This window comes from Anguilla rostrata, chromosome 13 (assembly GCF_018555375.3).
Source record: "Anguilla rostrata isolate EN2019 chromosome 13, ASM1855537v3, whole genome shotgun sequence".
NCBI classification, from domain to species: Eukaryota; Metazoa; Chordata; class Actinopteri; order Anguilliformes; family Anguillidae; genus Anguilla; species Anguilla rostrata.
This window is the reverse complement of record NC_057945.1, coordinates 20,903,030-20,918,340: the sequence shown is the minus strand read 5'-3', so window position 1 is coordinate 20,918,340 and position 15,311 is coordinate 20,903,030. Positions and strand designations below refer to the sequence as shown.

General features: G+C 40.9%; 1 protein-coding gene across 2 annotated transcripts; it reads right to left on the bottom strand.

The window, feature by feature from the left end:
• Positions 1 to 263: 263 nt before the first annotated feature.
• LOC135237279 (uncharacterized) lies at positions 264 to 15,187 on the bottom strand. Of its 2 annotated transcripts, none has more exons than XM_064304268.1 (17): positions 13,264 to 15,187; positions 11,536 to 11,683; positions 11,340 to 11,364; positions 6,972 to 7,103; positions 6,748 to 6,807; positions 6,276 to 6,379; positions 5,643 to 5,754; positions 5,457 to 5,498; positions 5,100 to 5,239; positions 4,885 to 4,941; positions 4,463 to 4,520; positions 3,903 to 4,135; positions 3,172 to 3,222; positions 3,027 to 3,078; positions 2,722 to 2,817; positions 2,566 to 2,604; positions 264 to 1,793 (listed from the first exon to the last, which is right to left on the bottom strand). In XM_064304268.1, exons 1-17 carry the CDS (start codon positions 13,266 to 13,268, stop codon positions 1,120 to 1,122), a joined length of 2,028 nt encoding a protein of 675 aa, XP_064160338.1. In that variant the 5' UTR covers positions 13,269 to 15,187; the 3' UTR covers positions 264 to 1,119. The 2 variants fall into 2 exon arrangements, with proteins under 2 accessions (XP_064160338.1, XP_064160339.1); XM_064304269.1 differs by lacking the exon at positions 13,264 to 15,187 and adding an exon at positions 11,813 to 13,251 and having other exon boundaries at positions 11,536 to 11,681.
• Positions 15,188 to 15,311: the final 124 nt, after the last annotated feature.

The window sequence follows — 15,311 nt, the reverse complement described above, 5'->3', positions numbered from 1 at the left end:
AGCTGGACGTTTCGACCAAAATGTCTTTCTCAGGCATAGGCTACAACCACGTGAAAGAAGTAGAGGGTAGACTATATATTACATACACACACGTTGGCATAATGGACACAATCACTACCTGTATTCAGGTCATAATAAAGGCATTCGTCCAACGGAACAAATGTATACATATAAACGATGAGTTGGCACGTTGTGATTAAACTTAACCCCAATACTAAGGGGAGACAAGGCAATTCCCCAAAACATTCAAAGAAAAGGCTTAATGTCAATACACATCCATACACACCTTTATTAAAGACAACCTTTCGGTCCCAGTGGATCTTCGGGTCTTCAGGTCTGGGATGATGTCATGCCATACGCATGACAGCAATCTTGCGTAGCCTACGCCAGACCCTTGTTTCCCCTCATTTACCAGGATGTAGGATGTTTTGTAGAGGCTGCACTCCTCTCCCTCCAACTAACTGGCCAGAACTTGAGCATTGAAGCCTTCACTTCTGCCATCACATGAGGCTTTCAAACCAGTGCGTTGGCCCCTGCTGCATTCTTAGCAGGAGCCACTTTGGAGGCAAGGGCCTCAGTTGAGGAATGTAGATTCCTGAACACAATACTGTTGCAGCTCTAAGCGATTCTAGGGGCTGCCATAGACTCCCATGGTGGAAAACTAATTGTGAAAAAAAAAAAAAAACTAACAAATACAATAGGTGCCTATGCACCTATGGTGCTTGGCCCCTAAGAATGCATCATCATCATCATCGTCATATTTTATTAAGTGTCTTTCAGTTAAATTTATTTTATATAACATAAAGAAATGTACAGCTATGTTTACAAATGATCAAATATACATTATTTACATTTAAGTCATATACAATTTTCAGAACAAAAGCTTGTTGGTGTGCTGTTAATGTTTGTGCACACGTGTCTATTCAAGTGCATTTGTTGGTGTGGCTGTGCGCGTGAGTGCAGCTGGGAGTGTATGTGGTATGTTGGAGTATGTATGTGAATGTAAAGTAAAAAAAAAAAAATCTCCTTCATTTTTTTCCCAGTGGTTCTCCACATGCCTCTTACAGCAAAAATACTTCCCACTCTCAGGAAGCCCCACCCCTCTAGCTAGACCCTTAATCAGGGAGTGTCTTTCAACCAGTCCATCTGTGTCTGGGACATGTGAATGCCCATCAGGGCCATGGCCTCCCCTGTGTCTCCTGGCCCTGTGCTCTCCTCACCATGCCCCCTCAGGGCTCGGTCCAGCACCCGCGAAGCAGGCCAAAGCCCCACCAAACTCTGGCCTGTCAGCTCCATGAGGAAGGGGAGAGACTGCAAGGGGAGGGCGTAGGGCTGCAGTCCATGTAGGGACAGGGGTTCGAGTGAACCCTTGCCGAAGGAGGGGGAGGGCAGGGCCTCAAAATGCACCAGGGTGAAGCGACCTTTGCTGCCACCCTGTAGCTGGTCTGCCAGAAGGCAGTTCAGCGCAGCACTGAAAACATCTGCGTATGGAGACATCCCCTGCTCTTTCTCCTTGGCCCCACCCGCAGCCCCACCCCACTGCCCCACTTTCTCCCATGCTGCCCGGGTCAGTATGAGCACCACCTGGCCTCCCGCTCTCCCCAGGCGGTCCAGTTGGCCATGCAACCAGGGCACAGGCCCCAAGGCCCCCAACTCTGCCCGGCTCCACAGGTCCGCCGTCACACCGAAGCCCAGAGTGCGCAGTGCTGTGCCCAGCTGTGACACGAGCGCTGCCAAGGTGGGGTCCAAATCTGGGGGGCACAGCAGCACCACCTCTCTCTTGCACACTGCCCCTGGGATGAGAGTACAGAGCATCATCTTCCATATTACTGAAATACACATCTCACCAGCATATTACTGAACTACACATCTCACCAGCATATTACTGAAATATACATCTCACCAGCACATTACTGAACTACACATCTCACCAGCATATTACTGAAATATACATCTCACCAGCACATTACTGAAATACACATCTCACCAGCATATTACTGAACTACACATCTCACCAGCATATTACTGAAATATACATCTCACCAGCACATTACTGAAATACACATCTCACCAGCATATTACTTAAATATACATCTCACCAGCATATTACTGAACTACACATCTCACCAGCATATTACTGAAATATACATCTCACCAGCATATTACTGAAATACACATCTCACCAGCATATTACTGAGATACACATCTCACCAGCATATTACTGAAATACACATCTCATCAACATATTACTGAACTACACATCTCACCAGCATATTACTGAAATACACATCTCACCAGCATATTACTGAGATACACATCTCACCAGCATATTACTGAAATACACATCTCATCAACATATTACTGAACTACACATCTCACCAGCATATTACTGAAATATACATCACACCAGCATATTACTGAGATACACATCTCACCAGCATATTACTGAAATACACATCTCATCAACATATTACTGACATGCACATCTCACCAGCATATTACTGAAATATACATCTCGTCCCTTAAACACACTGCATGGTTTACAGAACAGGGAGTACAGCTCACCTCTTACACCATTGCCTTTCCACCAGCGGCTCACCCAGTCTGAAGAAACACACAGCAATGAGTACACACACAAGCAACCTCACACACTCACAGCCACATGTGCAAACACGCATACTCTCACATGAACACATTCACGTGTACGATGTCAAGCCTTACCTTTGACACTGCTGTGGAGACGGCATGCTCCTAGGACAGCCATACAGATCATTAGTGCACTCAGCACAACAGGGAAGATCCAACGCCTCCTAGAGGCTGAGAGGAGAAGTGCATAAAGACAGAAATGCTGAAACAGCAGCATGGACAGGCTCATGAAAAAAATATCTTAAATACAGCAGTGCTTAAATGTTAAATATAGCACTGTCTAAACAGCAGTGCTTAAGTCTTAAATACGTCCTTAAATGCAGCAGTGCTTATATAGAGTAGTATTTAAATACAGCAGTTGAGGGTCTTTAGACACTCACTAGAAAAGGGACACTTGGGATCCAGTGGTCTGTCCATCCCATTCACTTGCACCTGGAGAAACATATAGAGGGTCAGGAGGCTCCCTTTAATACAGTATGCTACATATCCGAACATCAGTGAAAGAAAAAAGAAGTACATTCATACCTGCACACACAAAGACGGGTGGGGAACAATGCTGAGGAATTCCCCTTTTACCTGCATAGAATGAGAATGAGAATGAGAGAGAGAGAGAGAGAGATAACAGGAGGAATAGCTCAAAGGCTAACACCAACAGGATTGGTATGAATGTGCGAAAGTCACAGCCCTGGCTGCATTTACAGACTGTAAGTGTGACTGTGTGTGTGTGTGTGTGTGTGTGTGTGTGTGAGCACGCGTGTGCGTGAATCTGTCCCAGTTCAAGTGGTGTACAGTCATGCAAAATAGTGGTACATAAAGGAGTTGATGAAGTTTGTAATGAAGTTGATGCATACTGTGTAAATGACAGTCTGTGTAATAATAGTTTTCTGTATGTTTTTGATTATCCTTCTGTACAAGCTACTTTGGAGTTACCTGTACTGTACTTCAAACCACAAACCCCCCTAATGCCCTTTGCCTTGCACTGTAAAGCTGCTACCTTGTCAGAAACCTCTTTAAAGATCAGAAATATCTGTCATCAAATCTGCCTGGGCTGATTAAGAACATACACTAAAACTTAAATAATATTGAGAAACCCCAGGAAGTGAACTATGCCTTTAAGTGATTTTCCAGTTTAGAAGAGAAACTATTACAACCATCCATTGCATTGAAAATCACAAGTAGACCCCACCAGCCACTCAACACAGCTGCATGAACTGTATGTACAGATGTGAGAGGCGCTGTCAATCTCAGGTCTGTACCCAGTGGCCCTGGAGGTCCGTCTGCCAGTCTTCCCAACTCCTGTTCTCCACCTGCTGCCTGGAACCTTCCACCTCTCTGCACTCTTGTCCGACTTCTCCCATCCTGCACAGCCAGAGTTCAGCCTCTAGCCTGCAGGAGGCAGTGAGTTTCCAGGCCAACGCCGGCTTGCCAATGTTAGTCTGAGCTGGGGCTATCGATACCTGCACCCTTTTCCATGTTCTCTCAAGAAATTCTGGAAGATGGAAGGCAAAAAGGGTTTTAAAAAAAATGTACACTCTTTTTTTTACATTATTGTCTTAGCATACAACCATATCCAGTTTCTTAAATGTCTGCATAGTTGCATACTCATCCATATTGCTGGATATTTTATGATATTTACAATGGCTGTGTCCCACATGGGATCTGAACCGGCAATACCTGAGTTACAAAGTCCATTACCCTAACCATTTCCTGTTAAAGTGAGAATGCTACCACCTTTGTTGACTTCTTAAATGCCCCAGTCCTTCTGCTGCTGTTGCTCTGTATGCAGATTCATACAGTAGCATCTCTCCCACTTTACCTCTAGAACTCCAGAAAGGGCACGTCTCCCAAGCCAGACCGCCATCTCTTCTCCTGACCTGATTCAGAGAGACAGCAGAACAAGCTGACCACATGCAAGGCAAAACCACTGGGGTTTCACAATGGCATCAAGACTCCCAAGAATCCCAGATCTCTGGGATTCACAGAATATGTTGAATTTACTACCCAACACTAGCAAATCTGATATAGCACACATTACAAATATATATATATCAGTGAAAAAGATGGACACATAGCAGAATGAATACATGAAGACTGAGTGAAATGTATTTTCCTGATTAAATGAAACACCAGTCTATCAGCTATAAATACAGCTTATTTCATATTGGATATATCAAATTTGGTCCCCTTCATGTATACAGTATGTAGCTACAATTGTGAGTTTACTCTTGTCTGCAGTACCTGGAAGCAAAGGCAGAAGGCAACAGAGTCCAGAGGAATGGATATATTTGTCCCATTCTGTGAACAGAAAGGATAAGAGCGCAGCGGTTTTAGCGTAATACAGTGGGATTTGGATGCTGAATCAAAGGAAAGACAAATATTGGGTTGGAGACTGGGGAACATTTCCCAGTAAAGGCTGACAGTTCAGATATAGACACGATGGCGGACAGACTGACCCATTTCTGATATCTGCACTCGCCAGCTTCTCCATATTTTTGACATATTTCCACTGGAGAGGTGGACTTTATGTCCTCCTGGTCCAATTTTAGTAAGGCCACTTTCTTCTCCTTGTCAATTACAGTTTGTAGTGGGGGGACTGAAAGAGAGAAGCGGCAGCAATAATGGAGACAGCAATCAAAATACAATCCAGTGCATAAACAAAGCAGCAAATCACCATAAAAAAACATACTGCATTCCACAGCGGAACATCATTTATGTAGTCATTGCATTTTTCCCCATTGTCCAGGAAATGTCATCAGTTGTACAGGTGGCTGCAGCGTGTCACTGAACATGCTCAATGGGGAGGTACTCACCACTGCACTCCTGCACATATGCCCGCAGCTCTGAAGAACATACTGAGTGGGGGGAGGAAGGAAGAGATGTTAACTAAAGTTTGACTTTAATGTGCAGAATTTCAAAATCAGCATATTTCACTCTGGTTACAGTCTGTGTGAGTGTGTGCGAGAGTGAAAGAGAAAGATCTGTGATCTAGGGATTACCGTCGCTCTCCGAAGGTATAATTATGGTTTGATTCTGGGTTTGTGCTGACACCAGCACCTGGCTGCCAAAATATATCTTATCGAACACCAGCAGAGAGAGAGAGAACTCAGCCTGCAGGAGAAAATACACACAAATGCAAATCAGGGTTAAGGGTTAAGACCCAACGTAGCCTATGAAGATCTTCAGTCAGCAGCCACTATACCACATCACCAAAGACACCAACTTGTTCCCCATGACATTGGCTTTCTAATAATACCAAACATTTATCACAGAGAACCAACAGTTTACAGAATGCTGAGCCAGTAGGATATATTTTGCTACTGAGTGCTGCCTCTACCAAAACCTGCTGACTCCCTGTCAACTCTGTAAACACAGACTGCTTTCCTTTGGGCATCTGCTAAGGTGCACATTTCTGTAAACCCACCTACACATGTAAACAAAACAGTCTACTGTTTGCAAGAAGGGTTTAAAAAAAAAAAAAAAAAATCAGAACACAGCGTTTACTTGCTGTTGCAAGCTGGCAGACTTAAAAATACTACTTTTCTTCTCTGCCTCAATGATCGATAATTTTGAAATTGTGAGTAATGTACTGAGAAGCCAGACCCTTGCAGACTGCCTGATGCTGTACTGACCTCTGTGTTGCGATGCTCCTCCAGAGCAGGAGGAGGCAGTTTGAATTCCACCCTCTTGCACACAGGCCAACCATTCGGGATGTTGCAGCACAAACTCACAAAACCTGGTGTAATACATAGAGGGACCAGCATGAGGTAAGCGGCACTGAGAATCCCTTTACTAATTACTGTAGTGTAATGGAGTTACACTAGTGTCATTACACTAAAAGGTATACAGTAATAATTACATCACTACTGTTACACTAACTAACAAGCATATACTAATAATTACATTAGTGCTATTACACTAACAGCTATATAGTAATAGAGTTTGTGCTGTTGCAGGTTTAGCTACTTTGTGTTCTTGTAGTTTACCTATTTCACAAAGTAAGAGTTCCATAAGTGCTGTTACAGTAGAAATTATATCACTCTCATATTAACTGTTATCAATGCAGTTTAAGGGAAAAATGTATGTCCAGGTTGCTGGCCTCACCTTCCTCTGGTGCCTGTTCATCATCATCATTGCCAGACAGCTGACTGTCATCCAGGAGACCTGTAACATAGAACACACAGTTAGACACACATTTTAGCGGACATGTTATTACACACAAACACAGACACTTCACAGGACAGTCAAGTGTGTTGTGAGACGGGTCTGGATCAGCACAGACAGGCAAGGTGGGGTTGGATCAGTACAGACAGGCATCCAGACATTACCATTGCTGGTGATGTGGGTTTGGATCCGTAGACAGGGTCTGCAGTCTTTCCCTCTTCTACAGCAGAGAAAGGCCCCGGCATCCAGTTTTCTCACATACACATAATCAGAATCAGGCCTCTGGATAACCTCATCTGTACAGACACACAATATACCTTCTGCTCAGACACAAAGTGATGACATCATCTGCACAGACAGTAGCCATATTAGCTGTAAGGCCTGCAAGGTCCAACCAATAGTTTGAGTGAGCTTTTGAATGAAACTTCATGCCAAAGACTCCCGCATGAAAACCTGTTGGCCTATTATGGTGTCCTCTGTCTGAGCCTTGGAGGGTACCAATAACTATATGGTCCAGCATATGTCTCTCTAAAGGGCGTAATTTATGAGGCTGACAATCCCCCAACATGACAAAACCAAATATGACAAATAGGCCAAATAACCCCCCCCCCCCCCCCCCAATAACATAGCATGGTGACGATAATAATTACTTAATGTAGGCCTAATATAGATGAGAATTTCATGATGTGACTGGGATATACCGATCAGTAAGGCTGGTTATTTGTCACTGAAGTTGCAGGTGCCAGGGATTCCATGATTTTTTTTTGCCGTTTTTGTGATTTATTCTGTTTTTAGTCCTTTACGTTTTTTTTGCATGGTAACTGTCGACATTAATGTGGCCTATGGTGTTATTTGTATAGGCTTATGCAGTTTAACAACAGCTGGGAAGAAACTGGGGAGGATTCTCATCAGTGACAGTAACAGTAACAACATGCGCTCATTAAAAACTCAAACCTTGCAATCTACAACATATTTTATCCAAACAAACTTAAAAATAAATAAAAACAGACACATGGTAACCATGTTTTATTTTAGTAATGCAATTTGAGCATGATTTATTTCCAACATTTTTAAAATTTTTGTTAAAGGAAAAAAGCATGCTCTTTGATGAACCAAATCAAGCAAGTAAATGCACCAGCCTATCAATGCATTTTACTCCTAGGCTGTCCCTAGAAGCCAGTGTTAACACCAGCAACCGCACGTTGATATTTTACAACGCTAAACCTGGCTCCCGATTCGCAGTTCCTGTTTCAAAATTTCCGGTCCACCTCAAATTGGTTGTGTTATGCAATTGTATGCTTTCACGGTCTTCCTTGCACGTTTGCAAAGGCTACAATGTTGCTTTGAAACGTGAACTATGGCTCTAAGTAAAAACTGAACAACGGTAACTGGTAACCGGTAACAATGGTAATGGCAACACATTTTTATTTACATTTTTAATTTAGGTTACATTCACTTTGCACATATTTTAAAGGCTGTAATATGGAAAGATCATACACCCAAGTGTCACGCGCAATTTGTTCCCCCCAAAATCGAATTGTCTTAACATTGTATCATTTGTGTATGAGAGAATAGGAACTAATGTACATGTGAAATGATGTAGATGCAACATTACTGCACCAAATTTTCCATATAAACCAATACAGTAATATAAACCTACTGGAAAAGGGGCATATTGGATAGCAATTTCTCCCCAAAATGTAAAGGTCTCAAACTTTTGAAACTTGATTATGACAGAAAAGGTTTTGAAGTAACAACCTGAATTGGGAGAAATATTACTACAGTGTTTTCAAATAATCCCACACAAAAACAGGGTAAGATGTAGAATGGGACCTCTTCTGTAATTAACAAGCCTAAAACGTTTAAGACCTTTTAATTTAGCTGAGAAATTACAATCCAGATTTTCAGTTTTTTCAATTGGTCTGTACTGGATTAAATAGAAAGTTTGACCCGATTTAAAGTGGATCTGCAATTTCAAATTGGGAACTGCAAATTGACAGCCAACTTCAAATTGACAGAATTGTGATTTTTTTTTAAACTTAAAGCACTTGTTACTGTTCCTACAGTTTATTATTTCATATTATATTGCATATTATAGTGCATATTATTTCAACTGTTTCCCACAGCTGCACATCTATTAATTAAATAAATTAACATTAAAAAAACTGTGATTTCTTTGACTTTATTCAGTTATATACGATTTTCAACAACTATGCTGTGACTGCTCCATGACTTCAGCCAATATTTTCACTGACAAATACTCAACCTTACTGATCAGTAGCATTTTACCTTTAGAATTCACCAGAAATTATTATTTTACAGATGATCTTTAAAAAAGAAAAAACTGACAGCTAGGCTATTTCAGTTTCTGTGATTATTATTATTTTCTCCGCCATGGGGAGCCTGGAGGGGATCATGCATTTGATCGTGTGTGTGTGTGTGTGTGTGTGTGTGTGTGTGTGTGTTTCTGTCTCTTTTCCGCAGCTAATCTCGCATACTACTGGGCTGATCAGCCTAATATTGTTGTGCATGCTGACAGCAGGCCAAGGACCTGAATTCTTGAATATTTTGCAAATTGGTAAACGACAAGTATTTTATTTGAATTAATTTCCATCATTGTTGTCCATTGAAATAGACTGAATGCTAACTCTAACCAGCCGCTAGGGGCCGCAAGTGATCACAAACTGCTTCCGTTTGGGATGTCTGGCGGAGATCTGCACTCTACTGAGTGCACTCTTCTAGTTTTATGTTCAAAATCAGTCAGAAGCATGAATAACCACTTGATTCTCATTTTTCAATTTATGTTCCCCAAACGGAGAACGGTTGGCCAAAAAAGTACACAGATCCAATCAGTTCATGAACAGGACAAATGAATCGTTTTAAGAACTTAAATCGCCTAAAGTACGCCAAAAATTTTCCAATTTTTTATTTTTTTACATAAAAAAATAAAAATAAACCGCATAACGGTTCGTTTCACGTTTTCCATTCTCCCATTGCGAAACCAAATTTTGATTGGATGTTACATACATCTACCGGGACGCACCCTGATTACTATCTGTAAATCCAGTAGGGTGGATTCAGCAAATGTGGGATACTTTTTGGTAGATTCGGTAGGAGACTATCAAAAATTTTTTTTTTACTTGCACCAGTGATGTTTCTATGAATTGTCTTCTTAACATCTATGTGTGGAAATTTTATTGAAATGTGTTTTTGTATAGAAAATAAACACCCTTAAACATAGCATGGCACCTTCTTTCACCCAGGAGTACTGTAATGTGGGACAACATATGGTAAAGTGGGGCAGTAATTCAGACCTACAGCCCCCTATGGTGAAAACTAGAATAGCATTCATTAGAAAGTATTGACAGAATAAAATCAAACACAACAAAATTCAAGGAAATAAAAGTACATTCATTCACTATATCACAAAAATGTGACCATACATTTAGTGGGTGTCACATTTATACAGTATGTCTCCAGGTAATACAAGTTTTTAGAGTTCTGTTCACTCATTCAGAGATCCAGTGCAGATATCTAGGGCCAGCAGCTCAGTATTTTATTTTATCTTTATTTTTATTCTTATTTTATCTTGGTATGGTTCTTGACTCTTACTCTTACCTGTACCTATCCTGTGTTTCATTCTCACTGCTGTTGCTGCTATGACACCTGATTTCCCTCCGGGGATCAATAAAGGTTTATCTTATCTTATTTTGAAAAAAATGATGCTCTGAGCAGGGCTTGAACCCACAAGCTAGTCATTACACACTAGGCGCCTCTACTCGTTACGCTATCTGTACCATGATGGTATTTATTCATTCTGATTATATAGAGTCTGTCGACAACCAGTAAGATGTGAAGTACTGACAGACAACAGTATAGTTTAAACTAGAACGTAAGTGTATAAAACTGTGGTAAACTGTAGGTTTATTACACCAGGACTGATTAAAACGTTGTCCCACGTTCCCTGAACAACACTGTCCCACTTTATCTAACGGGTTCAGCAGAAGTGGCTCAGTGCAAATCTCCCCTTAATCATAAAAACTAAAGACAATACGACAAAAATTTGTACGACATTTGTATTTTGACCAGTGTCTTAGCCATTATATTGGAGATCAAAAGGACGTTTTTGACTCGTTTTTATTAACCTAGTAACCTTATCATTCCTAAGTGTCATCTCACATCCCGGTCCACTTACCGTTCACTAGCCATGATCAGTCTTAGTTTGTCAACAAAAACAATTGTTGAATGTCAGTAACTATTGTAGCAACAATTCAAGCATGTTTTTTTTTTTTTTTATTGGCTTTTGATTTGTACATTGCAGAGTAATGCAAAGCTTAAGTGTCCCACTTCTGCTGATGTCGCACATTTTCTGAATCCACCCTATATTAGTATGTCATATTTCTAGGAGTGAATGCGAACATTTAATTTTAAAGTATGTTTGCTATTTGCGACAAATGACCGTGTGCATTGACTCAGGTAGCCAACTCCAAGCCCCACCTACTTTAGTCTCCCACCTCCATTTCTGTTCTCACCTTCTACTCTGCAGCCAATCAGACCCTGCAGAGATAAAGCATAAAGCTTAAAATTATACACGATACAGTATTACTATAAACACACTCTTACACTCATGCACACACAACACACATAGAAACAAAAATTCACAGATAAGCTCAAATGCACTGTCACGTAAAACATGTGTGCACACAAATAACTGCATAAAACACATACCTTTTCGCAGGTGACACACGGAACCTCATCGAATTCGATCTTTTCCAAGACAGCAGCAGAAGCCCACAGACTCCAAGACAGGTAGAGCAGGCCCACGGCCAGCTGGTCGCGCGAAAGTGTCATTGATCCCGCCTGACGTGTGGTCTCTCTGTAAATGAAGGTACGCGCCGCTCTGTATTCAACTCTCTTCGGTTCGTCGAAGTTCACAAGTGTAATTTTATACCGTTGCAAAATTACCGTTCCCAATGAAGAAACCTGTAACGACTGAGACGCTCACCATAATCGCTAACTGGAAAATCAGTTTAATTCCACACCCGTTCTTCGAGTGGCTTCAACTTCCCGGGGCCACTGTTTATTTCCAGTCAGTGAGTTGAGCAAGGTCTTGGCCGGCTTCCAACATCCTGGATCATTACACGATATTTTCCCAAAACGGTCGGCTGGCAAACAGGATTACCTACAGGTTACCTATGGTAAATGGAGACCTCTGGCAGGACCAATGCCTTTTTTACCCATCGGTGTAAAAAAAATGTGAAATTAAAAGAACAAGTTAGCCACACCAGTTCTAGTTCCACCACAGCTTCACGGTTGTCATATGACTCTATTTGTTCCGCTTTTCTGTGCTTGAAGGAAGATATTTCGTTATTTAGAAGTGTCCAGAACACCGAACACACGCGCACGCACTTTTAGATTCACACGAATACACATCCCAGACGCATACGAGAGAGTGAGCGAGAGAGAGAGTGTGTGTGTGCGTTCCTGGAAGAAGTGTGGCAAGCGTGACGTGGGCGTTTATAAGCTGAGGACTGTTTGGTCCAACTGGATGCAAACCTTTTTAAATTGTATCTAGGAAGAATTACAACATATAGCCTATATTAGAATTATGAACATGTTTATGTTCATATTTAATGTTAATCAAGAAAATGACGAATATGAACTGACCAACGTCATTTTTATCAGGCTCTTTCGCAAGAGTTATGGTAAGCTTACGGCGCGGCCGTCCCTGAGTCATATCCCTTCATAGATCGTAGGCTATAGGCTACGTCTATGGTTCTTCTCCAACTCCGATAATGACAAAACAATAACTCTCACACCTTGACGGGTATTCGAGGTGCTACCCTAAAAACTCTGTGAGGAGCTCAGTGAAACCGGGTTGTACCTACTTTTTATTTTTGCCATTAAATTTTGATTGGCGTTTAAAATGAGGAACCGGTCATGTGGTTTTTTTTGTTGAGAAAATACCAATTTCCTGTGTTGACTGCACGCACAAGTAAATAGCACTTCTACCAAGTAAAATAAGTGCTTGAAGCATTTATTACAAATCATGTTTTAAAATACAACTGTTATTACGGCATTTCCAAATTTACCTAAACGTTCACCAAATTTAGCCAACATTAACTAGTTAACTGGGTTTCATGCTCCCAGTGGTTTATTTACTAATGAACTATTGGCCACACGCAGTCTCATAGGGTGTCATGTTTGCATAGACCCCCAAATTAGGTTGTTGCTAACTTCATAAGATTTTCAGGATTGCGCTACTAAAACCCGCTACAAATATTGAATATTTAAAAAACGCAAGCTCAGATCACAAGAATGAAAAAATCGGGCTGAATTTCACAATAAAAGGTTGTCCTCCTTGTTTTCCTAATTCATGTCTTTTTATTTCCATGTTACGGCAGAATGTGATGATGAATAAAACGTGATTGTAGCCATATTAATAAACAATCTTACCTCATAGTTCTACTTTCATACTGCTGTTCTTAAAATCCATTATATTTATAAAAAATGAAGTGTGGGGATCTTTTTTAATGATATGATTCGAAAGTCCCTTTGTGTTTTGCTATAGTTAATGAAAGATGATATCCCTAGAAACAGTTAAACAGGTCACTAATCTGGTCTTGAGTCCAAAGTACAAAACAAAGCCTCTTTTTTCCCAGGTCCTAGTGCCACCTCTCTGAACCTGTACAGAGCGAGTGTCCGTGAGAGAGAGGACAGAGGTGTGTGTATTGGTGGAGATGAAGTGGTATATAATGTGTTAATAGTGTTAAAGAAGCAATGTATAGTGTGCTAATGAGGTGGTGTAAGATTTTCGATTACAGAGCTGATTTTAAAGAGCCATTTAATCTCTGAATATAACTTGTGAAAATGTAGAATGTAGAAATCCTGCATAGTATGCCTTTAAGGCCAGGGCCGCCATTAGGGGAAGCACAACTGGGTGTGTTGTCCCAGGGGGCCAATGGTCTGTGAACTTGACAGTAACTCATGTGAGAATGACGCATGGCGGCATTTCTGTGAGTGTGACTAAATGTGGCCGAGTATTGAAATTATGTTGTTGAGTGACGTGACATAAGGAAAGTGAGAGCAATGGATACTAGGAACTCACACTTCCTTATCCGGCAGCCAGTTTGACTGGTCTGCACCCCGCTAACAAGAATATCTCACATTCCACCCTGTCACTCACCAGAAATCTACTGACAAAAAAAGCACTCATTGTTCTGTTCATGGTTTATGTACCTGTGTACACAATGTGAAAGGTGGGAGGAGGCTCTGCATCTTTACAGAGAGTCAGAAAGAGAAAGGGACAAACACTAAAAGAACAAATATCCTCCTGAGACCTAGCAATTCATTTTTTGTTCCCTGTAGGTTCTCTGCTCTCTCAATCTCAAGAACTAGATATTTTACTCTGCTGAAACCAACAGAGCAGAAGGGACATTCAATAAAAACGAAGTAATATTTTAGCAAATATTTTCCACTGCAAAATGTTTTTTTGTCATTCAAAACACTTGTATCATGTGCCAAAGTGTATTATGCCAGCAGCCGTATCACCATGTATCCTGCTTCTGCCAAACGGCTGAAGCTAAGGATGTGTGGACTTGGTTAGAGAGGCCTCTTGGGGAAAAACAAGTTGCTGCTGGAAGTGTTGTTGGTGGGCCAATAAGGGGTAATCCTACCTCTGGTCAAATAAACCCCAATGCCCTAGTGCAGCAATGGGGACACTGTGCTGTACGAGATCTTGTCCTTTGGATGAGAAGTTAAACCGAGGTCTTGACTCACTGTGGGCATTAAAGATCCCATGACACTTAACACAAGCAGTAGGGGGGTTCCCCATTATTATTATTTTTATTGTTATCATTATTATTTTAATTAGTTTATGTATACATAGTTTTTCCACACAATTAAATAACCATTGTTTAAATGGTTTTAAAATAAAGCTGATGTCTTTGTTACTGTTGTTTTGCATTTTATGCAAATGATTACATTGACAATACCTGTACCTGTGTGTGGTCATGTCAACAAAGCATGATGGAATTTGAATCGAATTCGAGACAGAACCTTCTGACCTTCTGTATGTCTGTTGTCTATCTGTACAGGTAAAAGTGAATGGGACGAACAGTGTAGGAACACTGTTAGAGACAGAGAGAAAGACAGATCTTAAAGGTTTTTAAAAAAGTATAAGTATGCATTATGTAGTAGATGTTATTGTTGATTATATGTTACACAAAATAGTATTTTACTAATCATATACCTTTATGTGGACTTGTCAATAAAGCAAATTTAAATTTGCACTTGATGGGGAATATATATAATATAATATTGAAGAGAAGGCATAGCAGTTTTAAAGGAGTAGTGTCCCAGTCTAGAGACAGTGTATCAATCTTTAAGGGGCAGTATACCTATCTTAAAATTGCAGTGTACCAATGGTGAACAGTTTAAGGTGTTTTCTGTGTATTCTTGTCTTTTGCATGTGTTTGTATTAGATGTAGACTCAGTATGTGCAA